The sequence below is a fragment of the Rhamphochromis longiceps genome, linkage group LG10 (genome assembly GCF_057381845.1).
Source record: "Rhamphochromis longiceps isolate RC_006_pf linkage group LG10, R_longiceps_female_GT1.1, whole genome shotgun sequence".
NCBI classification, from domain to species: domain Eukaryota; kingdom Metazoa; phylum Chordata; class Actinopteri; order Cichliformes; family Cichlidae; genus Rhamphochromis; species Rhamphochromis longiceps.
Window position 1 is genome coordinate 16,744,663 of NC_140566.1, and position 27,975 is coordinate 16,772,637.

General features: G+C 41.2%; 2 protein-coding genes across 2 annotated transcripts; both read right to left on the reverse strand.

The window, feature by feature from the left end:
• Window positions 1-531: 531 nt before the first annotated feature.
• vsig10l2 (V-set and immunoglobulin domain containing 10 like 2) lies at window positions 532-27,975 on the reverse strand. The gene is made up of 23 exons (XM_085419597.1): window positions 27,751-27,975; window positions 26,807-27,160; window positions 25,369-25,644; window positions 24,532-24,807; window positions 23,988-24,284; window positions 23,622-23,879; window positions 22,427-22,702; window positions 21,385-21,660; window positions 20,875-21,153; window positions 20,519-20,776; window positions 19,526-19,801; window positions 18,917-19,192; window positions 17,490-17,768; window positions 17,134-17,391; window positions 6,628-6,903; window positions 5,994-6,269; window positions 4,642-4,920; window positions 4,286-4,543; window positions 3,917-4,207; window positions 3,374-3,709; window positions 862-984; window positions 754-778; window positions 532-655 (listed from the first exon to the last, which is right to left on the reverse strand). The coding sequence occupies exons 1-23, from the start codon at window positions 27,818-27,820 to the stop codon at window positions 532-534; spliced, it is 5,697 nt and encodes a 1,898-aa protein (XP_085275723.1). The 5' UTR covers window positions 27,821-27,975.
• On the reverse strand, window positions 12,428-17,118 carry LOC146660596 (V-set and immunoglobulin domain-containing protein 10-like 2). Its single transcript, XM_085421600.1, is given in 6 exon segments — window positions 12,428-12,582; window positions 12,925-12,998; window positions 15,449-15,473; window positions 15,568-15,687; window positions 15,939-16,295; window positions 16,765-17,118. Coding segments are annotated over 6 exon segments (867 nt in total). The 5' UTR covers window positions 16,901-17,118.

The window sequence follows — 27,975 nt, forward strand, 5'->3', positions numbered from 1 at the left end:
TGTGACACAACAGTGAACTTTCTTATCAGTGTTAAAACCATTAATGTGAAAATGCTCAGGTACAAGGACTGGACTGAAAATGAGTGAAAAAGCAGCCAATGTCCAAAGAAAAACCCATCAGAAAGCCTGAAGATGTATTATTGTCTCCTTGGAAGCAAAATATGAAGAAATGGGAGATGGCTCAAGGGTTTTGCGTATTTCCTGCTGGATGGGTCGGATATATGACTACGAGCCTGTCGCCTTGACAGTGATGGTGACGCTGACTGGCTCATTATCGTCTCCAGAGGGAGGGGCTTGGCTGGTGGTTGTTAGGGTGGCACTCATAGGTGAAGAAGTGAGGGGTGAAGATGCCCGGGGTAAAGCCATGGCTGGACCTGCAAAACATCAAAGTTCAGCAGATAAGACAGATGCGCATTACGATTTTTAGGCCTGCTGACGGTTGAAACATCTGCTTAGAGATATTCCATCACTTCCATGTGGGCCATCAGCAACGTCCTATATGGGTCTATATGTGTGTTTATAGGTGTATGGTCATTTAGGGTAGCTCATCTTGCCTAGGCTGGATGATCCACCAATCTCCTCTATTCCTCCCTCTGACGTGCTGACCACTTCATCCTCTGGGAAGTTGATGTTTTCCCTTGACTGGCTGTGCTGCCTGGAAGCAGGAAATGTTAAAACGCCATGTCTGTAGCAATAACTGCAAACAGGAAATCATTAATTCTTGGTTTTATAGACATATATCTAGATACTCACCTGCCAAATAACAAGTCATGTAGTCCTGGTGGAAAGAAGACGACATTAACATCACAGTGATTTTAAACAGATCAGCAGGATATTGGTGCTCATGTGCGGTGGACTCACGAGGGTTGTTGTTGCGGTTGCGGATTATGTACATGAGCAGCAGAACCGTAAGAATGGCTGCAAAGAGCATCCCACCAATAGCCGCTCCAATCACAGCAGGGTACACATTGTAGCGTGGTTCAGCTGCAACACATCATAGTTACAGATTGCAAAAAAGTTCATATCTGTCAGAACACCGCAGCTACATCCAGGAGCTCGAGTGGTTCTCAACCCAGGTCAGTGTATGTCATGATTTGAAAACATCACTTTACTATTATCCTGTAAATAAATGTTGCTTAGGTTCTTCTTTAAAAGGAGCTCTGTTGAACTAAACAATGTGGATTCATTCATTCATTCATTCATACAAGGGTTGAAAACCACTGAACCATCCTACCATGTTACAGTTCTAGTCAGATGTTTACATCTACTCATCGGGGGCATGAATCTCATGATAAATTAAGGGTTTTAATGATTTATTTGAACTGTTCTTTTTTCAGGGTGGAAGGATTGTACAGCATACATCTTTAATGACTAAAAAAACAAGAATTAGGTGCACAATTTTCTTTTTTTCTGTAATCAACAGATGATAGAAATTAGCCTGTATTAGCCTGTTTCATCTGCATTTTCAACCATGTAGCTGCTGATTAATGATGAAAATAAAGAATTTGGAGGTAGTCCTCCTTCTTCACTATTCCACCCACTTTATGAACTTTATGTGCCACCATTGACGTCTGGCACAGTGCTCTTAGCTTTGAAAGTCTCACCTTTACTCCAAACATACCTCTTAGTCATTGTGGTCAAATAGTTACCTTTAGTGTGGACAGTGATACTGGTGTTCCAGCAGTTTCTAGTTAATGGGAGGCTTGAGCCTTGTTGGTTCCTGGGTTGTTCCTGAACAACATAACCAATTTCCTCTGATCTGAGGGTGACCGTTTGGGTTTTCTTTGCGTCCTTGGCAAAGTGGAGGCACATCAGAATAACTTGTACTTATGCACTCTTGTTTGAACCAATGATCTTAGAATCTGTTTTAGAAATGGCTCTAAGAGACTTTCCGAACTGCAAATCTCTTCACTGAATTTCTTGGACTTTCTTGTTGTTGTGAGTATTAGTCAACCCAGGGAGTGCCCTCAGATGTAATAATTCTTTATTACATCAGTAATAAAGACATATGCTGCACCATCATACAAGCCTATAAAAAGAAAAAATCAAAGAAATTGCTGAAACCCAAAATTACATTCATGCCAATGATGAGTGTATGAAAATCTGACCATAACTGCACAGGTTTCTCTGCAACCTAAATAAAACAAATGGCTTATTCAGAACAGTTTCCTGCAATAATATAATACAAAGTGGCACATTTATCACACAGGATGAATTCGAGGGAAGATCAGGAGGACAGAAAAGAAGAAAGTAACAAGGAAGTGAGGGAAAGGTGTGTAAGCATGAGGTATGTGTCGTTGTTTGCATGTGTTTTTGTTTGAGTCTTTCACCTGAGTGGATAACAAAAACAAAAAAACACCACAGTTAGACACATTAATCATAACACAACATTAAAGATTGTATCTCATAATTAGCAATGCTGCTTGAAAGAATCTTTTATATTCCTGTATAAAAATAACCTGAAGCATCATCTGATTTTAACACGAGTGTAAAAAAAAGACAACACAGTTAAGCAAATGACACAAAATATTATCTACCACCTAGGTAGATCCTAATGAACAGACAGTACACAAATAATGGGAATAATAAGTCTTTGTTTTACTCCATCGAAGTGGTTGAACATCAAAGCATGTTGTGCAATAACGCCCTCTTTCACATTCATGAGTAAATAAGCAATCATGGTGTGCTTGGCTGTTCAAAAAGAACTCTGTCCAGAGCACATAAGAGTCCTGTTGGTGTGATATTTGGCCCACTGTGTGAGAACAAAATAGATGCTTAATAGATGGTTTAACTGTATTTTAATTGTATTTTAATTGTAAATTGCGTGTTTGGAGAAAAGAGATCACTTCGTTCCCGCCTGTTATGAGAAAGTTGCAGCAAGATGAGGATCCTGTTCGATCACAAATTGATTTAATGCTAGTTTTTTTTTAACGGGTAAAGTAAAAGTCCCAATTTTAAGCCAATTTCTTGTATGCCAGACCGATGTTTAAGGTGCAGTTACTTCTGCATAATGTTAGGTCTGTACAGAAAGCAATGTTTCACATACCTTTGTCAGTCACAGTTGGATTGGATCGTCTTCCTCAGTAAAGAACTGATCATTAATATGTTTGTATCATTTGTTTAATTGGGGTCTTATCTACTTTTAGAGCTCATCGTGATCATGTTTTATGTCATGTTAATGGAGAAGTTTGAAACTGAACACACCTTTCAGAACAGTTATTATTACATCTATATGCATCATCTATATTACATATTATATATTACATGTTATATTACTTCATCTTTGTGATTTTGCCTCTTTTTATTTAAGCTTAACAAGCTGACAATGCCCATCTCTTTGCTAAAAGTCTCATATGTCTCACATTTCCTGTACCTGGTGTCTTTGGAGTAGAAGGGTGTCCCACAGTGCGGTGGTTCACCGGTATGATGCGAAATTGGTAGGTAACCGTTGGCGTCAGGCTCCCCACTGTATAAATCCTGACAGCTGGATCCTGGAGGATGTTACGGTACCAGACTACGGGACCAACTTTCTCCTCCTTCCCACTTCCTTTCCTTTGTGGTTGCTCAGACATATTTCGGTGCTCCAGGAAGAAACCTGTCCAGCCTCCAACTTCCTGGTTCTTCACCACCCACTCCAGCTCCACCTCATTACGCTGTCGACTGGTGTACATCACTCTGACCAGGGTTGCATTGGGTGGCATGGGGTACTCTACAGAGATAACACAAACAGAAATATCCTCATCTGTATGACTTCTTTGTGATGACCACTTGTAACTTTTTATATAGCTCATCGACTTTCATGCTGACTGTAACTTTATGGACAATAATTGTACAAACATCAGAGGTGTTATAGTATTCTGATCTTACACTCAGCAAGAAAGTAATTTAGAATTAAACATAGATTAATAATTCTTACTCTTGATGACTAAAGTGATATTGATTTCGGTTCCTCCCACTGCGTTGGAAGTGGAGCACCTGTACTCGCCGCTGTCTTGAGTTTCATCTGTGTCTCTCACAGTCAGATTGGCCCATGCAGACGTTCTCAGAAGCATGTACTTTGAGGTATCTTGCACACCGACACCCTGATTATTAAACCAGGTGATTTCATTGACAGGAAGGTAGTTGTCTCTCAGACTGCAGGTAAGCTGAACGTCGCTCCCCTCGTACACAGACACGACTCTGCGCTGTGTCTGCAGCACTGGTGCCTCTACGTGTGACAATGTACAGACTAATTATTTAACAATTTATATCTGCTATTTGTTGTACAGTGAGAATGTGCACTCACCCAGTGTGAGTCTGCAGGTCTTGGTTTGGACCAGAAGTGGGTGTTTAGCGTGGCAGGTGTAAGGTTTCCCACTGCGAGCTGTGCCATAGTGGAGGATCAGGATGTTGAAGGTTTGTTCCCCACCTTTGCTCTGACCTTCGGGGCCCTCCCACCACACCAAGGCTTTCGGGGCCCCTCCCTCCCAGGAGCAGGACAGCGTCAAGTATTGTTTGTCTTTAGTCACAAAAGCAAAACACAGTGGCTCTGCAGGGGGAATATCTGATGAAGGAGAGGAGAGATATAAACACATTCAGATACATGATCACAAAACTGCCACTAACTTATCTTTTACTGTTTGTTGACATTGCTGCACTCACATGTGCGTGTGCTGCACTGTGTCGACTGTTTCAGGGCAGGATGGGAGCCCAGGCATGTAAACAAACTGTTATTAGAAGTCAGTCCTCCAGAGGGCAGCATGATGGTAGTGCTGGAGGCTGAACTTGTTAGCTGGGCTGTGTTGGACTGATCTTGTATCAGGTCTCCAGTCCAGTGGAGGGAAGGTGAGGGGAATCCACCAGGCCAGGAGCACAGCAGCCGCAGAGAGGTGTGATTCAGAGCCGGCTCCACAGAACAGGACGGGGAGCCATCAGGGGGGTCTGTGGGGATATGATAGAGGTAACAAGGTAATGATGTGCCGAGTGGAGTAAACTGATGTCATCAGGGCCCGGAACCTTTTTTTTTTTTCCAACTATTGCTACATTGTTAAGGATGTTTGGTTAAAATAACTATACATAAATTATCGAAGAAGAGATATGTTGTTATGATTTTGCTGTTTTTTTCTTTTGTTGGTGGTGGAGTTCTTCTGAAAATGTAATCTTAGCAAATAGCAAAAACATAAGACGTGTGCAAAACCAAAAGTAGGGAGAGTGAATGACGTGCTTGCCATGATTGTGATGTCACAGTGAGATACCTGCCAGAGAGTCCCATCAACTTCCAAGATGGTCCAAACAGGAGAACAGCTCAGCAAGCTTTCCATTATCTGCTGTATGTGTGTGTGTGTGTGTGTGTGTGTGTGTGTGTGTGTGTGTGTGTGTGTGTGTGTGAGTGAGACAGAGTTTGAAGGTGTTTAAGCTTTTGAAATAAGTATATCAGATGAATGTGCTGAATGGAGTCAGAAGACATTCAGAAAAAGAAACTGAAAAGGATTCTGCATTAAGTGAAATGATCAGGGAGATGTTTCTAGGTCAGAGATCCTGGGTGAAAATCAAAGATGTTTAACCTCCTAGGACCTGGCATCCACATATGTGGACATCACATTTTGGGTTGTCTAGACCAAAAAACGTAATTTTGCTCTACAAGGGCCTGATATCCACTTATGAGGACATTATACTGCCCCTGTTTTATCAAAATTAAAAACGAATATCCTCATATGTGGCTCTCTTTTTCTTAGGAACAAAAAATTCTGGTGATTCTTTGTTTTTACATTCATCGGGTCCCAATATGCCCAAATATCAAAGAGAAATTAAAAATACATGCCATGGAAGAGTTTGGGTCTTAGGAGTTTAAGCTGTTGATAGTATTGTACTGAAAATGTCAAATCTGAACAGTTTGATCACATTTGACTCTTTTACACTCCTTGCAGTAACAAGAGAACAATAGGCTTTAGGGTAGAATTGACAGAGGAGTAAGATGCTTAATAGCATGATCAGAGATCAGAGGTCACACTCACAGTAGACGGTCAGGCTGATGGTTTTTTTGGAGCGGGTGTTAAGGTAGGTGTTCAGAGCCAAGCAGGCGTAGTCGCCAGTGTGCATGCGGAGGATCTTGGTGATGGTGAGCTGCGGCCCGCTGTAGACCTGTGAGTTGTTGTAGAACCAGACATACTGACTGGCTGGATTGGACTGGGCCTGACACAGCAAAGAAACAGTCTCTCTCTCCAAAGCCGAGTAACCCCGCTCTGTTATACTGTACGGAGTTACGTTTATCTGAGGAATGTCCGGGCCGACTGAGGAGAAAAATCATTGCTGTGAAATTTAATGTGATGGACCTTCTGCTTCATTTAAAAATTGTCCACAAAAGCTGACTCATAACAAAATGTTTCATCCAAGTTAGTTTAGATTCACAAGATGACATTTTCTCTGAGAGTGACAAATGCTGATGATGCACAGTTTACCTGTAATTTACTGATTACTCACACAGAAAATGCCAAAGACAAGTTTAAATTACACAGAAAATATCAAAGTCATACCAATTTCTGTTTCTTTAAGACTGTAACTTAAACCACTGTCTTATTCTTTTTGCTTCTTTTTTTAAAAAAAAAGTTTTACAAAAATCTCCATATTGATCCAACTTCCTCAACTTACAGATGGTGTCCAGCCACAAGCGGTTGGAGCTTTCACTGTTAACTGCGTTGCTGGCCACACAGCGGTACCAGCCGGTGTGGTTGCGGTTGACGTCGGTCACATTGATAACACTGCTGTCGCCCTGTGCGATGATCGTGATGTTACCACTGCGGGTTTCATGTTGCCACACGTACTGGATCGGTCCAGTCCCATTTTCCAAATTGCAGCGCATCCACATTGTAGATCCTTCCACTGGAGATACTTCACTCAGCGAGAGGTAAGGCTTAGTGACGGGGACTGCATTGGCGGCGAAGAAACACAGTGTTCAGTAACTGGAAAGATCATTTTACAAACAGAACAAAGCTGCAAGTTCCCACAAGCAGCAACATTGGAGATTGAACATGAGACCAGTGTCAAAAGGGGCCCTACAAAGGGGCCCTATGGCTAATTTTTTACTTTCTCCTGCCTTTACTTATGCTAATTTCGATTACAAAACAGGAGCTCACCACTGTTAGCATTTAACATTTTCAATGCAGTCATTTGACAAAATAATGTTTCCTTTTCGGTATTTAATCTAACAGCTTTTCTACAGTCTCTGCTCCAGTCGAAGTGAATGAATTTTTTAGCAATAGTTCTTTCATGTCTACCATATTGCACTTAATGAGCTTCTCAAACATATTTCTTGGGTGGTTGGTGATGTTTCCTGGAGGTTGCTGACTCTCACTTGTGGAATCTGGTTGCAAAGAAAGTGCTACACCAAAACCCTCTGTGTGATTGCTTTGGTTGCTATCAGAGTGCCACAGTTGCTTGTAGTTTTTTGTGTTTGTCTGCAAGTATCCACTAACTACTAGCTAAGTTGCAGTTGGTCAAGGCCTATGTCACTTAGGCCTTCTTCATGTGATCCTACATTGAAAACTTGATTGTTAAACATTTAAATTTGCTGACAAGTTAATTGTGTGGTTAGTGGTCACCTGTCTGCAAAACCTCAATACCGTTTATGGAGGCACTTGCCAAACAAGCTAGTTTACATAAGCTGGGCCTCCACCCCCTTATCCTAAAATTCCTATTTTGTGGGCTTGAAAAAACAAGCTCACCCTTTAAAAAGGGTGAGAAATAATCGGTAGTGCCTGTATTCATCTTTTGTATGCAGTCTATGGTCCCTCTATGGCCAGCCTTAATACAAAGCTATAATCTCCTGATTATAGGGAATTGTGTTTTAGACTTTTATAATCTAAATCGTCTTTGCCAAATAAAGTAAAGAAGCCTTTATTTCATAAAGTTTTAAAATGCTCTGTTCAAAAGACCAACAAATAATCAAAAGACAAAGCAGCACATGCTGAACAGTAGAGTTTCTTAGATGATAAAAGTCAAAAAAAGAGAGAAATATCTACAGATTTTTATTTTCAGTTGTTCCATCTCTTCCTCTTTCTCTCCAATGCACATGGCAACAGGGATAGTAATACACTGTATAATAATTTAGGATAATACACCCAAGTAAACACAACAAGTCTACTGTCCTATTTTGGAATATATAAGACAAATTAGCCATGTTGGAGAAATTGGGCAACAAGACTGAATGTCAGTCTCTGTTTCAGCTATAAACTGACTAAAAATTTGTAGCATTCATGACAGCAGGAAGTCTTACCTCGGACAATGAGATGCACGTAGTAGTAGTAGACTTTGGGCTCGTTCTCTATGTCATAGAAAGCCTGGCAGGTGAATAAGCCTTGTGCAGCCAGAGGCAGCTTCTCAATGCTTATAGCTGCACTGTTTGAGATGACAGTCAGCTGTCCCAGCGTCTCAGCCAGCTTCTGAATCTTCGGTCCTCGTCCCACATTATACACCACAGCTTTTATGCCTTCAGTACCAGGCTTGGTGAAGCTCCATATGTACATGTCAGGTACAGAAGGACCACACTCCAGGATCACGGCTTTGCCCACTACCCCATACACACTGGCGTCCTGGTACACCACCTCATACATCTGGGTGTCCTTGTACACAACCTCTCCATTGGGGTTGATCTGCAGGGCTGGTGGTGGGAAAGGATACAAAGATATGAGTGTAAAGGAACAGGAGACGCTGGTGTTGTTTACCTCGTCGGTGTTCGGTCACAGGATTGATTACACAGTGAGTCTCAGAGGCAGCGTAACATTGTTACAAGTGATTCCAGGCATTTCTTTTCCTTAATTTCCACATGCAGGTTCTAAAACAGCTTTTGCTAGCATAGCCTTTCTGCTTGTTATCTACAGTGCCCTGTGACCCGTCATTTAAATCAGTAAGAACCAAATAACTGTAGATGCATCAGTGTATTTGCTGCTCACCCCAAATTTGATTACAGAAATGCCAAATATATGTTCTTGGCGAATTTTGAAATGTTATATTGAATACTTTGCATTATTTATACAGTCTACATACTGATATGTGCTTTCAGAAAATGTAAATGTATGACATGCAAGTATTCAAATCCTACATTTTTGCAACAGCATTCCAGATCATGAAGAATTCACTTCTCTTAATTTGCTGTTTTAAAGGATGTTTAAAAAGTAGGGGTTTAAATGAATCCACAGACACTGGAAAACTCTTACCATTTGACCCCAAAGTGACCAGACTGGTAGTTAGATATAGAATGGCCAGTCCTAGCAGTGGAGCCACCATGGTATCATGATGATCCCGAGTCCAACAACCTCTTTACTCCAAAAAAATGTGGAAAAGATCAAAAGGTGAAGCCTAACTGACCATTACAGCCCTCCTTCAGATGCCTGATGTTCCGTCTTTCGTACTCTCTGATCTGCAGGTCTTCTTGGAGATTCCAGTGCATTCAACTGAGAGTAGGAAGGGACGGAGGGTCAGTAAACTGATTTAGGCTCAATTATTAATGTGTTTTCCTTTCTCTCTATCCCTCTATCCTTCTTTCTTTCTCCTGCTGGGTTAGAATAACACACTGACACCGAGACCATCTATTATACAAGAAAGCCACGTAAGTGGATGGGCTGGCCTTTCACACACACACACACACACACCTGCACATTAACTAATGCAGTCACAGTTGCAGCTGAATCTGTCATTTGCGGACTTAATACCACAATCCTCTACACTGGAATTTCATACAAATTTCAGATCTCTGGAATGCCATAAACATATATCTTTATCTATATATAAAATTTCTCTCTATATATATGTAAATGTATAAATATATACAAGACAAAAATATATAGGTGGAGAGCTCTGCAAAAACATTTATGCAGTCAGAGTACGATTAAACTGCATTTGTAATGTGCAGTCATCTTGGGTGACTTGTGAGATTAAAGGCTTCAGATTTCAAAGGTTTTATGAGGATCCAAGGAGCAGAGTAAACTCTACCAGTGGGATTAAAATCATTCAGTAAAAGTATTCAGTATTTCACCGTCATGTTGCCTCACAGCATGCTCTCATTGCATGCCAACATTTAAAAATGTAATCTCCACTTTAAAGTGGACTGCAAGAATGCACAGTCTGTCCATCAAACACTTTTATTCAGTAATTGTAACCATTTTCAACATGTTTTTATGTTTATACAAGAGCAGAATAGACTGCTTGGTGGAGCCGTGAGTATGTAATGTGAGACGTTTGTCATGAATGAATGCAGGGCGCAGATCAGTTTCCCTCACTTGGCAGACAAACAGAATGATGGAATACAGCAGGTTACTCCCTTATTTAGGGGAAACTAATCAAATGTTAAAATGCAGATTTATCCCAGCGTGAGATTTATTTAGGGAAATTAAGGCGTCTATAGTCCCGTGCAATTAATTCCTCAGGCACAGAAATGTGCCGTTCAGAATCATAATTTCTCAAATCAGATGCAGCCTTTCACTACAACAATTTGGCTAAGAGCTCTTTTCTATTTGTTGGTTTGTTTTGTTTTTGTATTATATTTAGCATATAGACAAGAAAAGTTGGGACAGTGTCATGTTTACCACTGTGTAACATCCCCTCTTCTAACAACAGTCTGTAAACACCTGGGAGCTGAGGAGAGCAGCTGCTGGAGTTTTGTGGATATAGCTGCTTGATGATACTTCAAATGTTTTCACATCTAGACGTTTCTACTTACAAAGACATGTTGCTGCAGTAGATGCAGTATGCAGTTTGTCATTGTTTTATTGAAATATTCAGGCCTTCCCTGAAAAAGATGTCACCTGTTGCTCTAAAACCTGTATACACCTCTCAGAATTGATGGTGCTTTTTCAGCAGCCAAGTTCGTAGGCACCATGCCATCAGAGACGCAGGCTTTTAAGCTGAGTCAATGGTCAGTGACTTTATTGTCTTGAGGGGGTAGGGACAAATAAGTAAATACTTCAGCCTACTCCTTTTCAAACAAATAATGGAATGATATTTTGTAATGATTGTGAAGGCACATGTTTGAAATGTTTGAAATAAAAATGAACTGAACTGAACTGAATTGTCCCCAGTGGGAAATTGATTTGCAGCATGTCCACACATCAAACAACAAATACATTTTTTTTAAAAAAAAAAAAAAGAAGAAAAGAAAAGAAAAGAAGATAAGCACTGAAAAAAAGATGGTTCCTTTTCTCTTTGGTCCAAGGAAAAGGTGCCTATGTTTTCCCAAAAAGAATTTCAATTTTGATCCACATACATGTTCATAAACAAATTATAAAGTGTCTTATTGGTTGTTATATTTCTGTTACCTATACGTTTATGGTGACTTCCAATCAGTTTGCTTTGTCTTTTTTTTTTAGCATTCTAAACACAGAATTCAGCATTTTGAAAGATGTTACATGATTTATGTACAGAGCCATTCAAGATGTTCTTGCCTCCATGTTGTCCAGTCATTCCCAGTGATGGACACCTTTTGATACAGCTATAAAAGATATTGTGTGTAAAGCTTCAGTCTTGACCAAATATGACCAAATTTATGTTGATGTTATGTAGAATGATACGAAACGGGTTGTAAGTCTCAATAAATAAAAAAAGCTGTTTTTTTTTTACGTATGTGGACTACAAACACTTAATCTTCTTTGATCATCTCCAGTAACATCACCTGATATCTACAATGTTCTCTTTGCTACTGTAGTGTGCAGTGTGACTATGCCGAGATCTGTAAGGCATCAGAATAAAGGCTTAAAAAAGAGGTTTTAAAAAGATTTTTTTTAGATCAATCATTTTACTTTAAGGGAAATCATTGAAATCATCTAAAATTGGCCTAAATTTCAAACTACTGTCGGTGAGTCCAGCACTGGCCACCCTATCCAAATCACCCTAACATCAGTTGATGCAGAAAACATCTACAAGAACTCCAAAGGTGAATCACAGAATTTTTTCAGGTAATTAGAAGCTATTGGTGTAAAAATGCACATATCCACTGATCTGAATGAGAGATGTGCCTTATAAAGTGACTTTTTCTAGTGTCTGAAACTAGGATTTCTTTCACAAATACACATTCACACTTGAATAGACACACTGGGGGCAACTCAAGGATGCTTCAACATGCAGACTTGAGGAGTTGTTTCTAATTGGTCGATGAACCACACTGTGTCCTGAGTGGTGACGCTGAATTGGATAAGCAGAAGATGGATGAGTGGATGGATGGATGGACTCAAAATATTTCTCCTATTTTATAAATAAAAAACTACAGTAGGCTGGTCAGAGTTTTCTGTATAACATTTAATTTACTGTGTCGAACATGCTTTAAATGACTGTGAGCTTTGCAGTGAAAAGTCGATGTGGGGAACTCGTAACTTTTTACTGTATTTTAAAAGAGCTCAAAAGCAAACTGTCAACAAAAATAGTCACATGTGAATTACAGCTGAAAGAGAGGGGCGTGTGACTATGAGCCCGTCGCCTTGACGGTGATGGTGACGCTGACTGGCTTGTTATCGCCTCCAGAGGGAGGGGCTTGGCTGGTGGTGGCGGGGATGGGGGTGGCAGTCATAGGTGAGGAGGTGAGGGTTGAAGCTGCTCGGGGTAAAGCCGTTGCTGGACCTGGAAAAAGACAAACATCAAAGACTATTGTTGGCTTTTTTTTTTTTTCAACAAAGCTCATAATGAGGGAAAAATGAGCACATATCTATTAGAAAATGAAGTTCAGTCCAATTCATCATTTGCATCTATGCAGATGGGTAACTAAGAGTGCTGGCATTGATTATTGCTAAAAGATAAAGTCATAAAACAATCAAATAAACAACAACAACAAAATCCATAAAATAGAACCTAATGAATTGGATTTTTTTTTCATTAATTAAAAATAGAAAATAATTTAATCTGGACTCGAGACTATGAATCTATAAATGTGTCTATTCAACTTTCCTGGACTGGGTGATCCACCAGTTGCTCCCTCTGACCCACCAAACACTTAATCCTCTGGGAAGTTGATGTTTTCCTGCGACTGGCTGTGCTGCCTGCAGTCATCATCAAAGATGAAAAGGCATTACAAATAGTAATCGTTACCATCAGCGCTGCGAACTGGAAATGTTTCATTACCAGTCACCAGACACTTCATTAGGTACACCTGTTCACCTTATTGTTGAAGGGGTCCTTACCTGTGCATAAACAGGTTTTTGCCATACCTGCCAAAGCCCCGCTGCATTTGTGGCTATAAGTGTGAGTTAGAGCTGACCCGCTTAATGCTTATGTTTTCATTTTAGTAGAAGCAGCTGAGAAACAGTAGAATACAATGTCAAGCTAATGATTAAAGGCAAGGAGTAGATGTCTAAAAAGGGAAAATATATGAGTGTTGCCTCTGTGTCTAAAGGCCTTTACAAACCTAACTAGTAAAATTCATGCTAATGTTTCCAGCGTTAGTCCAAATAGTTTTTATACTCGCCTGTCTTACTAAAGTTGTTCACAGCCGTTAATTTCATATGATGAATATTCTGCATTTGTCTTTTTGGATCAAGCTCGATTTTTCTAATTTTTCAGTATAGAATAAACAGATCTCATCAGTCAGATTAATGCTTTTGGCAACAAGTGCGCTTTTAAACTCAAAACTGACTGCTTCGGGTCAATCGTCTCTAAAATGATTTCTCTGCCTCCTCAGATCTGGGCCCATCTCTGCTAACTCGAACTCAAAGTGCGCCACTGACATCCTGAAATATGTACAAAAGTGTCCATGTTGCAGTTTCAACTGCTGCATCAAACCATGAAATTGTCCCTGCTGCTCCCTTCTCTTGAGAACTGCATGAAACCTGAGTCTCAGTTCCACTTTCCTGCTTAGAAACTTCAGAAGCAGCTCATCGTCTCTTGATGTCAACCTCTTTTTTTCCCCCAAAGTTCCTCTTTTTGTTAGACTTATACTGTGTATATATACATTACAAAAACAAGTTCACATGTCAAAAATACTGAATGTGCAGGAATCTGAGGTGAGTCTTTTAAAAAAAAAAAAAATTTTTTATTAGTCCGTACTATGCAAGTAACTGGGAATAAATGCTAGAATGAAAGAATCTCAAGTTCAGAGGGTCCATTACCAAGTTTACTTATTTAAAAATAAGTAATACTGTGAATACGTACTATGAGACTTTTAGTAAATAGCCACATGGGACCACCCACCAGTGGGCCTGCCATTTGCAGGTATTGACATCAATTGTCTTGTTGAACTTTATATTGCAATATCAATAGTTGAGAGCAAGAACTTTCTTTTACCAGGAAGAAACCTCTGACAGAAGCAGGCTTAGGGAAGAGCAGCCATCTGTCTTGAGTGGTTGTAGGGGTGGAGGGGAAAGAGAAAAGAGAAAGCAAACATTCCTGCTATCCAAGAGCGGCACATAAACACAGGCTGTAGCAACATAACTAAGAGCTGCTTGAGGGTTGCTTTATTTACTGCAATCTTAATCAAAAGGGAGGTAGAGCAGTTGTCCGCTTTCTGATTCTGGAAATTCTCAGAATCAGAAATAAGCCTTGAAACGGAGCTTGAAGGCCTCTATCGGGATGATATAGTACAAAAAGAGTTTAGAATTTAATAGAGCCTGATTATTCAGGCTCGTTCTTTCCAGTCCTTGTTATTACTCTTGCTGCAGTGTTTTGAATCAGCTGACAGCTAAAAGTATAAGCAGAAAAGACTCACTAATATTTACAAATGCAGGATGAAGAGCTCCATTCGGGCATCTCTTGACGGTGGCGTTTTGTACAATTTGGAAGGCACAGAACTAGAAAAAACTGAAGAAATTATATATCTGCTGAGTACAGAATGCCTTGTTTTTCCCCTGGAGGACCTGACATGATGGGGCAGGTGACCTCTATAAGCTGTAGAAACACCCCCAACCTGAGTCAATTTCTTTTAGATGTTTCTTACTGTTAGGAAGTTTTTTCTTACCATTGTAGCCAAGTGATTGCTCACAGGGGGTCATTTGATTTTGGGGTTTTCTCTCTATTATTGTAAGTTCTTTACTTTACAATATAATGCTACTCGAGGCAACTGCTGTTGTTATTTGGTGCTGTATAAATAAAATAGAATTGGACTGAATTGAACTAAAAAGCACTGGATGATGTTTTCAAGACCTTACTTAACTTGTTACCCCTTGAACATCTCTTGAGTACCTTTAATAACAAGTTTTGACACCTGAGTAATGATCAATAAAGACATGGTTTGATGATCATTAGAATAGATTCTGTGTTTTCCCGAGGTTATCCCTTGCAAGCTGTACAAGCAGAGGTTACCCACAATAACTTCTGATGAACATGTAGCCGTTTTGTTCTGGAAACAAGACTGAAACATAACAGAAATGGTTCAGGTCAGAAAATATCACAGAGAATTCAGACAGATTGGAAAGTAAAAGATGGTCCAACCCAATACTACCAGTGTGTACCTAATAAAGTGCCGGGTGAAGGTTGCAACAGATACACATATACTTACAAGCCAAACAGCAAGTCATGGAGTCCTGGGGGAAGATACAGAGTATTAAAGCTACATAATGTTGCTTTATGCACAGGTCAGCAAGATGCTGGTGGTGGTCATGTGTGTGGAGGACTCACGAGGATTGATGCTGCAGTTACGGAGGATGAACATGAGCAGCAGAACAGTGACAATGGCTGCAATCATCCCACCAATAGCTGCTCCAATCACAGCGGGGTACAAATTGTTGCGTGGTTCCACTAAAACACATCAGAGTTAAACATTGCAAAGGAGCTGAGCTCTGTGAAAACACATCTGCAAAGTGATAAGCGTTCACCGTACCGTTATCCCATAATAGGAATGACTACTAGGTTCCACATTAATGTAAACTCTGTTGAACTAGAGTATTGTGGGTTAATTTTTCAGATACATTTTAATACATTTTTGTTAAAGCCCCCCACCCACTTTGCCCAATTCTTTGCCAGTCTCATATGTCTCGCATTTCCTGTACCTGGTTTCTTTGGAGTAGAAGGGTGTCCCACAGTGCGGTGGTTCACCGGTATGATGCGAAACTGGTAGGTAACCGTTGGCGTCAGGCTCCCCACTGTATAAATCCTGACAGCTGGATCCTGGAGGATGTTACGGTACCAGACTACGGGACCAACTTTCTCCTCCATCCGCTCACTTGAAGAGTCATTCCCACTTCCTTTCCTTCGTGGACGCTCAGACAACCATCGGTGCTCCAAAAAGAAACCTGTCCAACTTCCTGCTTCCTCATTCTCCACCACCCACTCCAGCTCCACCTCATTACGCTGTCGGCTGGTGTACATCACTCTGACCAGGGTTGCATTGGGTGGCATGGGGTACTCTTATACACACATAAAACAAACATAAATAAATATGACTTCGATATGACATCAATCCAGTTTGTATATCTAATCAATTAATGTGTGGATTTCCATTAAATAATGTGTAGTCAATTCTCAGACTACTAATTACTTTTAAGTAATACTTCTATTACCAATATATTAAACTGGAGATATTAACCCCTCGGCTGAATTTAGACAGTGAAAGCATTGTCTAAACTGCACAAAAGTAAAAAGTGAAAGAATGAGTTTTCCATGTTGTTTTTTTGTGTATTGAATTCTGATTTAAGGTGTTTTTAACTGGAAAATATCAGGAGAAGAAGTCGACACATTTCCCTCTCGCTTCACATCTTTATTCTAAGCTGACTGAGATTCATATGCTGTACAGACTCAAGGAATGTAATACAGTTCTCAACAGGGAAATTATTCAACAAGCCCAAAAAAGATCAGAAAAATAAAACAGGTCCTTACTCTTGATGACTAAAGTGATATTGATTTCGGTTCCTCCCACTGCGTTGGAAGTGGAGCACCTGTACTCGCCGCTGTCTTGAGTTTCATCTGTGTCTCTCACAGTCAGATTGGCCCATGCAGACGTTCTCAGAAGCATGTACTTTGAGGTATCTTGCACACCGACACCCTGATTATTAAACCAGGTGATTTCATTGACAGGAAGGTAGTTGTCTCTCAGACTGCAGGTAAGCTGAACGTCGCTCCCCTCGTACACAGACACGACTCTGCGCTGTGTCTGCAGCACTGGTGCCTCTACGTGTGACAATGTACAGACTAATTATTTAACAATTTATATCTGCTATTTGTTGTACAGTGAGAATGTGCACTCACCCAGTGTGAGTCTGCAGGTCTTGGTTTGGACCAGAAGTGGGTGTTTAGCGTGGCAGGTGTAAGGTTTCCCACTGCGAGCTGTGCCATAGTGGAGGATCAGAATGTTGAAGGTTTGTTCCCCACCTTTGCTCTGACCTTCGGGGCCCTCCCACCACACCAAGGCTTTCGGGGCCCCTCCCTCCCAGGAGCAAGACAGCATCAAGTATTGTTTGTCTTTAGTCACATAAGCAAAACACAGTGGCTCTGCAGGGGGAATATCTGATGAAGGAGAGGAGAGATATAAAAACGTTCAGATACATGATCACAAAACTGCCACTAACTTCTCTTTTACTGTTTGTTGACATTGCTGCACTCACATGTGCGTGTGCTGCACTGTGTCGACTGTTTCAGGGCAGGATGGGAGCCCAGGCATGTAAACAAGCTGTTATTAGAAGTCAGTCCTCCAGAGGGCAGCATGATGGTAGTGCTGGAGGCTGAACTTGTTAGCTGGGCTGTGTTGGACTGATCTTGTATCAGGTCTCCAGTCCAGTGGAGGGAAGGTGAGGGGAATCCACCAGGCCAGGAGCACAGCAGCCGCAGAGAGGTGTGATTCAGAGCCGGCTCCACAGAACAGGACGGGGAGCCATCAGGGGGGTCTGTGGGGATATGATAGAGGTAACAAGGTAATGATGTTTAAAGTGCGGTGAAATCAAGGCCCAAGAAAGATGTTGTGTATTTACAATGTTGGGCATGAGTAAGTTATAAAATTATTTGATTATATACACATATTTTGGGAAGCTGAGTTCAGGTTCATGAGCAACACCCAGGCCTGATTACTGACAGAACCAGAAGCTGCTTTACTGGAATCTGTCTGACAAAGTGAAGTAGGCGAAAAAAAATCTCAGATAGCAACACATCAAAGTTCTAAAGAAACTCAAGAACAGATGAGAAACAACGTCACTGACATCTATCTGTCTGGAAAGGGTTACAAAGCTACTTCTAAGTATTTCGGATTCCAGCGAGTTATCCACAAATAACAAATCAAAACTTGGAACAGTGATGAAACTTCCCAGATGTAGCAGGCCTACCAAAATTACTCCAGTAGTGCATCAACAACTCATCCAGAAAGTCACAAAAGAACCCAGAAAAACATCTAAAGAAATCGAGGCTTCACTTTCCTCAGTAAAGGTCAGATTTCATGATTTAACAACAGCAAAGAGACTAGGCAAAAATGCTCCAAGGAGAAAACCACTCCTGACCAAAAAGGATCACAAAAGCTTGTCTCACATTTGACAATCACAAAACACGTTAAAATGGGTTAGGAGTCACCTTGGAGTGGGCTATAGCAATGAAATGGCCATTATATTTCTCTACCATATTTGTCCAATAAACATGGAGCATGGTCTGTCTTTGTAGAAACTGAGGTGTGGCACTTCTGCTTCTTGTTATTTCTTATTGACATCTTTAATTAGTATCTGAGTCAGACGTCATCCCCATACTGTGTTCATCCCCACAGCCAAGGATGAATTAAAACAAAGGAACCTATGAGGATTTCTGCATTATGGTAAATGTTAAATGGCCTGTATTTATATAGCGCTTTACCAGTCCCTAAGGACCCCAAAGCGCTTTACATATCCAGTCATCCACCCATTCACACACACATTCACACACTGGTGATGGCAAGCTACATTGTAGCCACAGCCACCCTGGGGCGCACTGACAGAGGCGGAGAGGTTTAATTACAGGAGAGGTTTAATTGAAAGTGAAATGATCATAATGGTTAGAGGTCAGAGGTCACACTCACAGTAGACAGTCAGGCTGATGGTTTTTTTGGTGCGCGTGTTGAGGTAGGTGTTCTGTGCCAAACAGGTGTAGTCGCCAGCATCCACACGGAGGATCTTGGTGATGGTGAACTTCTGCCCGGTGTAGACCTGCGAGTTGTTGTAGAACCAGACGTACTGACTGGCTGGATTGGACTGGGCCTGACACAGCAAAGAAACAGCCTCCGTCTCCAGAGCTGTGTAGCCCTGCTTTACTGTACGAGGTGGAGTCACATCTATTTGAGGAACATCTGGGCCAACTGATGAGAAAACGTAGCAGTGCATGTAAGATATACAAGAAACAAACAACTTATGCTGAAAGCAGAGCAAGAAAATGTTGTTAAGAGCTAAAATTCAAACCAGGGTACAATGAAAAGTTTTATCATGTGATCCATGTAGGATCACACACAAAATTACTGCATCCTGTTGCCATTAGGTCACCAACTGTGGCGGTCATTTGTTGTAAAGCAGCTATAATGCCAAAAATTACTCACTCAGTCTGATCAGAAAAAATAAGCCATTGACCAAAATATCATGATTTTGGTCGTTTTTTCTTTTGTCCAGTGATTCCCTACCTCAGCTTCAATACTTACAGATGGTGTCCAGCCACACGCGATCTGATGTCTGGCTGTTGATATTGTTGCTGGCGACACAGAGGTACCAGCCGGTGTGGTTGCGGTTGACGTTGGTGACGTTGATGATGCTGTTGTTGCCCTGTGCAAATGTTGTGACGTCTTCACTGCTGGTTTCACGTTGCCACACATACCGGATCGGTTCAGTCCCATTTTCCACATTGCAGCGCATCCACATTGAAGATCCTTCCACTGGAGAAGTATCACTCATCAGGATGTAAGGCTTATTGACGGGGACTACAATGAAGATGAATAACACAGATGTGTCTGGATGTTAACAGTCAGTAGTAGAACTGAAGGGCAGTAAACAAACACTAAAAAGATGATCTTATAATTTCATTTCCAGTATGTGTAAACCTTTGGCCAATCAGGACACCAAACTGAGAAAGAGGCTCAAAGTTTCTCGAATAGTATAGGTTTAATCTGATGTGGGCATGTTAATACAAAATGACTAATAAATGCTGATGCAGTGATACTATTTTATGAAGATAAAGGGACATGTGTATACCATTTGTCATTATGCTCAGACTTAACCAGTCATGTTTTGCAGAGTTCAAAGGACAAATTGTTGTCGCTGAGATTTTTTTTAATAGATCAAGTAAAGGCAACTCTTAAATGGTCAGCTTTAGAGGCACAATGAACCTTAAAAATTAAAAAAAAAAAAAAAACCCCAGCTTATGAACACTGATAAGATCATTTTGAATATATTTGTACTGCTGTATAATTTTGGGTAGTAAGACATCACATATAGATTTTTTAGCTGGTGGTCAGTTATTGCATGTGTTGTATCAAAGGACCTCAGATGCTGATTTTAAAATCATGTTAGTTTACTGAAAGATAGATAATTTGTTTCCAGGTGGAAGGAACACTCCAAATAATTTCCCGTGTATACAAATGTGACTCTGCACTGCATCAGCATCGATCAAAAAGAATGAAGTGAAAATGTGCACTGACCCAGCGTGAGTCTGCAGGTCTTGGTTTCAACCAGAAGTGGATGTCTAGCATGGCAGGTGTAAGGTCTCCCAAACCGTACAGTGCTATAGCGAAGGGTAAAGTTGTTGGAGGTTTCTTCTCCACCTTTGCTCTGACCTTCGGGGCCCTCCCACCACACCAAAGCTTTCGGGGCCCCTCCCTCCCAGGAGCAGGAAAGCGTCACATACTGTTTGTCATTAGTCACATAAGCAAAACACAGTGGCTCTGCAGGAGGAATATCTGATGAAGGAGAGGAGCGATATAAACACATTCAGATACATGATCACAAAACTGCCACTAACTTCTCTTTTACTGTTTGTTGACATTGCTGCACTCACATGTGCGTGTGCTGCACTGTGTCGACTGTTTCAGGGCAGGATGGGAGCCCAGGCATGTAAACAAACTGTTATTAGAAGTCAGTCCTCCAGAGGGCAGCATGATGGTAGTGCTGGAGGCTGAACTTGTTAGCTGGGCTGTGTTGGACTGATCTTGTATCAGGTCTCCAGTCCAGTGGAGGGAAGGTGAGGGGAATCCACCAGGCCAGGAGCACAGCAGCCGCAGAGAGGTGTGATTCAGAGCCGGCTCCACAGAACAGGACGGGGAGCCATCAGGGGGGTCTGTGGGCATATGACACAGAAAAAAGTTATTGTTTGGCAGCGATACTAAAGACGTTAGGTAGAAATTATTATATCAGAATAAAATAAGTGTTTTCATCATTCGATATTTCCACTTCCCAAGAGAAATTGTTTGTGTGTCTGTGAGTACACAAGTAAGAAGAACACACGGTAGTGGTACAGGGCCGACAAAGGAGTTGAAATCATGGTCAAGAGGTCAGAGGTCACACTCACAGTAGACAGTCAGGCTGATGGTGTTATTGGAGCTGGTGTTGAGGTAGGTGTTCTGTGCCAAACAGGTGTAGTTGCCAGTGTGCATACGGAGGCTCTTGGTGATGGTGAACTTCTGCCCGGTGTAGACCTGGGAGCTGTTGTAGAACCAGACGTACTGACTGGCTGGATTGGACTGGGCCTGACACAGCAAGGAAACAGCCTCCGTCTCCAGAGCCGAGTAACCCCGCCTGGTCATAGTGTACGGAGTCACGTCTATCTGAGGAATGTCTGGTCCAACTGAGGAGAAAGAATATGAATTCTTTCCCTTAATCAAGAAATAAGGGACACAGGCGTGTTATGTGAAAAACTCATATTAGTCTGATAAGAAATATTGTTTTATGCTACAGTACGAAAATTAACCCTTACTTGATACAGCCATAACTACAAGCTTTATCAACAAGGAAAGCTTCAAGCCCAATCTTAAAAGTAGAGTAGCTCTCTGTCTCCCAAACCCAAAGAGGGAGCTGCACAGTAGAGACCCTGATAGCTAAAGGCTCCGCTTCTCAGTGTACTTTAGGAAAATCTAGGAACAACAAGTAAGCCTGCACTCTGAGAGCACTCTCTTTCGGGTCAAAATGTTACTGTTAGGTTTTGAGGATGTTATGTAAATGTGTAATTAAGGGCTATATGTGAGTAGAGGGACTTTTAATTTGGTTCCTGATATTACAGAAAGCAAGAAGTCTGAGGTGTTTTCGAGCATCTGTGGGATTTGTCGGCGATATAAGTCAGATCTATGGAGGCCCTATCTTGCAACGTATGGGAATTAAAGGATCTGTTGCTAAAATCTTGGTGCCAGATACCAGCACATTCTCTTTAAATTTAATCAGACATAAAATATCAAAGAAAAAACTGAATCATGCTGGGTACTAAAAAAATCCAAGTATAGAAAACAAAAATTTCGCTTACTTGTGGTCTGTAACAGTTGTGTGCTTTTAATTGCTTGTAGTTTTTTAATGTATTTACTGAAAACTTGTTTTAAAAATGTTTATATATTAAAACTCACACAGAGTGTTCAGCCACAGGCGGTCAGATCTCTCGCTGTTGACGGCGTTGCTGGCAACACAGCGGTACCAGCCAGTGTGGTTGCGGTTGACATTGGTCATGTTGATGATGCTGCTGTTGCCCAGTGCGAAGGTTGTGGCGTTACCATTGTAGGTTTCATAGTGCCAGGTGTACTGGATCGGTTCCGTTCCATTTTCCACACTGCAGCGCATCCACATTGAAGATCCTTCCACTGGAGAAGCATTACTCATCAGGATGTAAGGCTTACTGACAGGCACTGTGTTTAAGACAAAATCATACATGCAGGTCTGTTGAAGAAGAATATTGTCACATTTTTGACTAAAAATATGGATTATATGTTAACCTCTGGTATGTAAGCTTTAGTCAAATCCAGGTTCAAACCTAAGAAAGGGGTCAAAGACTTCATAATATTTGTCCCAAAGTTTTTCTCAACCAGTATAATTTTGTTCTTGGTTTGACCAGACAACATCTGTAATGGCCTGCTCATATATTAAAATGCAGATTTAATAGGAAATATAAAGCATGTTTACAAACTGGTAAAATAAATTCTTTTGGTCTCTATGGATGCAGTAGTTTCTCTATTCATGACAGCTTTCCTGTTTTCCTGTCTTCCTCTCTTCACCCCAAACTGTCGATGCAGATGCCCGACCCTTAGTAACCCTGTTTCTGCTTGAGGCTTCTTCCTGTTAAATGGGAGTTTTCCCTTCCCACTGTCGCCAAAGCGCTTGCTCATAGGGGGTCATATGATTGTTGGAGTTTTCTCTGCTTTCTTTGTATTATTGTAGTATCTATCTTACAATGTAAAGCACTTTCAGGCAACTCTTGTTGTGATATGGTGCTTTATAAATAAAACTAAATTGAATTCGTGTGGTTGAGCAAATTCGTATGATGAGCATTTGTTATAACGAAGCATCACTCAGATAAACGTGACATATTTTAACTTATTCTATGTAACATCCTGAATTAGAAAATATAAATTCAAATAAATTAATAATGGCATTTACGTTTTATTCCTTCCATTAAAAAGGTCTAAAAAATGTCTGGATTTGTACATGAAGTTGTCACAATTCAAAGGCTTAAAAATTTAAGGATCCTTTAAAATCTTTGTGCAATGTTTGTGTAGAAGTGATAACATGGTTCTCAGATTAAGTAAGCTGAACATCACTCGCACCGACCCAGTGTGAGGCTGCAGGTCTTGGATTGAACCAGAAGTGGGTGCCTGGCATAGCAGGTGTAAGGTTTCCCGCTGTGAGCTGTCCCGTACGGGAGGATGAGGATGTTGGAGTTTTCTTTTCCACCCCTGCTCTGGCCCGCAGGTCCCTCCCACCACACCAAGGCTTTAGGGAACCCTCCTTCCCAGGAGCAGGACATCATGAAGTACTGTTTGTCATTAGTCACGTCAACAAAACACACTGGCTCTGCAGGGGGAATATCTGATGGAGGATAAATCAAATGAGTGATGTTGAAAGTGTATAATCTTCACATTTACTCTCTCATTTGTTTAACTTTCTGTTGTTCTTTGTTGACATTTCTGCACCCACATGTGCGTGTGCTGCACTGTGTCGACTGTTTCAAGGCAGGATGGGAGCCCAGGCACGTAAACAAGCTGTTATTAGAAGTCGGGCCTCCAGAGGGCAGCGAGATTGCAGTGCTGATGAGGATGGTAGTGCTGGAGGCTGAACTTGTTTGCTGGGGTGTGTTGAACTGATCTTGTATCAGGTCTCCAGTCCAGTGGAGGGAAGGTGAGGGGAATCCACCAGGCCAGGAACACAGCAGCCGCAGAGAGGTGTGATTCAGGGCCGGCTCCACAGAACAGGACGGGGAGCCATCTGGGGGGTCTGTGGGGGGAGAACATATGAAGTTAGAAGTTGGTAGGATATTCATGAACAAGAAAGATGAAAATAAAAGTTGTTTGTAGTGTTTTATTAAAAATGTGAAATTGTGATTTTAATGACATTGTAGTGTTTTATAATCCTGGTAAATGCAGTACAGCGATGGAACAGCTCAGGTCAGTGCAGCATACAAGGATTGACAGAGGAGTAAGATGATTAATAGCATGGTCACGAGGTCAGAGGTCACACTCACAGTAGACAGTCAGGCTGATGGTGTTATTGGAGCTGGTGTTGAGGTAGGTGTTCTGTGCCAAACAGGTGTAGTCACCAGTGTGCATACGGAGGATCTTGGTGATGGTGAACTTCTGCCCAGTATAGACCTGGGAGCTGTTGTAGAACCAGACGTACTGACTGGCTGGATTGGACTGGGCCTGACACAGCAAGGAAACAGCTTCCGTCTCCAGAGCTGTGTAACCCCGCCTGGTCATAGTGTACGGAGTCACGTCTATCTGAGGAATGTCTGGTCCAACTGAGGAGAAAGAATATGAACGCAAATCAAGAAATAAGGGACACAGGCGTGTTATGTGCCTGTGAAACAAAGAAATCTTTGTTTTATGCGACAGAAAGCAAACTAACTCTAACTTGATCCATCATTAACTACAAGCTTTATCAACAAGGAAAGCTTCAAGCCCAAGCCCACATAACACAGGTGTGTTAAATGCAGATTACAGAAAGCTAATAAGAAATCCAGTTTAAAGTAGGACTCTTACTTAGTTTTACATTAGCAGTTGAGACATACAGCAGCTAAATTAACCCTAATATGTGTAATTCCCTAAAAATTCAGATAATTGCATAATTTTTGTACTGTGATCAGCATTTTTTGAATTTGGGGATAAAAGCCAAATTCTTAACAGGGCATTACTTTTTTTTTTAGATGGAAACAATACAGAAGTAAATAAATTTAACTGAAAAATGCTCAAAACACCTTCAGTGCATTAAGTTTTTACATACTGATGCTTTCTTTTAATTGTTAAATGAAGAAATGAATAACGAATGAAGAAATAGGTCTGCCTGATCTAATTATACTCACAGAGGATGTCCAGCCATAGACGTTTGGAGCTCTCGCTGTTGACGGCGTTGCTGGCCACACAGCGGTACCAACCGGTGTGATTGCGGTTAACTTTGTTCATGTTAATAATGCTGCTGTTGCCCATTTCAAAGGTTGTGGCGTTACCATTGTAGGTTTCATAGTGCCACACATACAGGATCGGTCCAGTCCCATTTTCCACACTGCAGTTCATCCACACTGTAGATCCTTCCACTGGAGGAGCATTGTTCACGAGGAGGTAAGGCTTGCTGACAGGCACTGTGGTTAAGATAAAGTTACACACGTGAAGGTATGTTTACCGTCTTCACTGAAAATGAGTCACAGTGTTCAATAAATAACACAATCTTCAGCTTCGAAGAGGCTTTGATATCAGTTAATCTTCCCAAGGCTCCTCCCCCTCAGTACCAAGGACCTCATTTTTGCACTTATAGCCCAGTCACAAACATCACACCCTTCAACTCCATTATATACTTTATCACACCATTTTTGATTGTTAATGCACTCTGGCTGTTGTCTTTCTTCTGTCAGGAATGCTTGATGGCATGTTTAAGAGAACGTGTCAGATTCTAACATATTTCAGAGTCTCCATCTGCACTTCACTGCCTGGGACCTGGGCCTGTTTTTGTGTCTTCCGATGTAGTCACAAGGCCAACAGCAACTCCTGTTTAATCTGTGCTTGTAGTAGTAGAGACCTGAGACAAGTACAACAAACAAGATAACTGCTGCATGCACAAGGAGGAGGATCTGGTCTTTGCCTGCAAAGACAAACAGCCTGGCTCACAGTTATCTTCTTGGTAATTTTCTGAGCAACCAAATACATAAGCTCTCCTCTTGTATCGCTTTAGTGGAAACCACGTTTCCACTGCAAGTCTCTTTGGAAACTTCTTTGAAAAACATCTTTCACTACGTTGAGCAGCAAAGCGAAATACTGCCATTGATGGCTAGTAGCTTGAATCAAGAATCACTGATCACAGCAGGTGACACTGACAAGCATCTTGGAATTTATGGCAGGTTGTGTTGACCAACTGAGCTCCAAAACTGTGTGTAGGGTGATATGAAAAAAGGGCCCACACCTGTGTGGACATCAAGGTGTCACTTTATGCCTTCACTTTCTTGGCCTCCACATTTGGTGTACTATTCTCTCTTTCGTGACTCTTGGTTAATGCTGTCTTTATATGTACATATTTATAGAATTAAAATTATGTCCATTAACTATTGTTTTTAAAGTTTGGTCAACACATAGGGCACCAAGATGAAAGATGGCCCAAAGGTTTTTTGTTTCTCCAAGATTATTTTGCAACTGCTGCAAATATTAGTTTCTATAAAGCCGCTGAAGTTTTTCACCTTGTGCAGACTAGCTCTTTTTTGCCGTGATCTGAGAGTGTTTAGGAAGAACATTGTTTCTGAGGGGAGTTCTTACCTCGAACAGTCAGATGGACATAGTAGTAGTAGACTTTGGCCTCCTGTGCTATGTCATAGAAGGCCTGGCAGGTGAATAAGCCATGTGATGCCAGAGGGAGCTTCTCGATCTTTAAAGCTGAGCTGTTTGAGATGACTGTTGGTTGGCCGAGTGTCTCAGCCAACTTCTGGGTCTTTATTCCTTGACCCACATTATACACCACAGCCTTTATTGCTTCAGTGCCGGGTTTGGTGAAGCTCCATATAAACATGTCAGGCACGGTGGTACCACACTCCAGGGTCACCGCGTTGTCCACCACCCCATACACACTGGTGTCCTGGTACACCACCTCCCCTTTATGATTGATCTGCACATCTGGAGGAGGCAGAGGATACAATGGCCAATGTGTGTGGGTACAATGTGTGTGGGTCCATAAAATAATGGACCCACACACAAACACTTTGTTTGTGAGTGTCTATTAAGCAACAGGAGACGGTGGTGTCAAATGCCTGGTCAGTGTTCAGTTGCAGGATTGATTACACAGTCAGTTTCAGAGGCAGTGTAATGTTATAAAAAGCAATTCTAATATTTTTTTAATGCCAGATTCAGTTTTCAAACACATTTTCTTTCTTCTTTGTTTTTAATTTCATCTGCAAGGTTCTGTATATCATCATTTGATCCATGTGAGACAAATACAAACAGATTTATCCGTTTTTCTGTTTAAAAAACATTCCAAAATCTCAAATTTTTTTGAGCATAACGAATTTTGAAATGTGACAGAGAGTAAAAAATACCATAGAAATTGTAATAAGTCTTTACTAGTTTGTCTGTTATGCAATAATTCCAACAGAATTGCAGGTACTGAAGTACCTACTTAGGTGATGTTATAATAATCAGTGTCTGATGTTATGTAGACAATAACAATAAAAGTGTAAATTAATCCACGGACACTGGAAAACTCTTACCATTTGCCCCCAAAGTGACCAGACTGGTAGTTAGAAACAGAACAGCCAGTTCTAGCAGTGGTGCCACCATGGTATCATGATGATCTTGAGTCCAACAACTTCTTTACTCCAAAAAAATGTGTTTGAGATTGAAAGGTGAATATTTCGTGGCCCTGAAAATAGCACGTTATTGCCTGCCCTCAGGTGCCTGAGGCTTTCGTCGTTCTGTCTTTCTGATGCACGAGT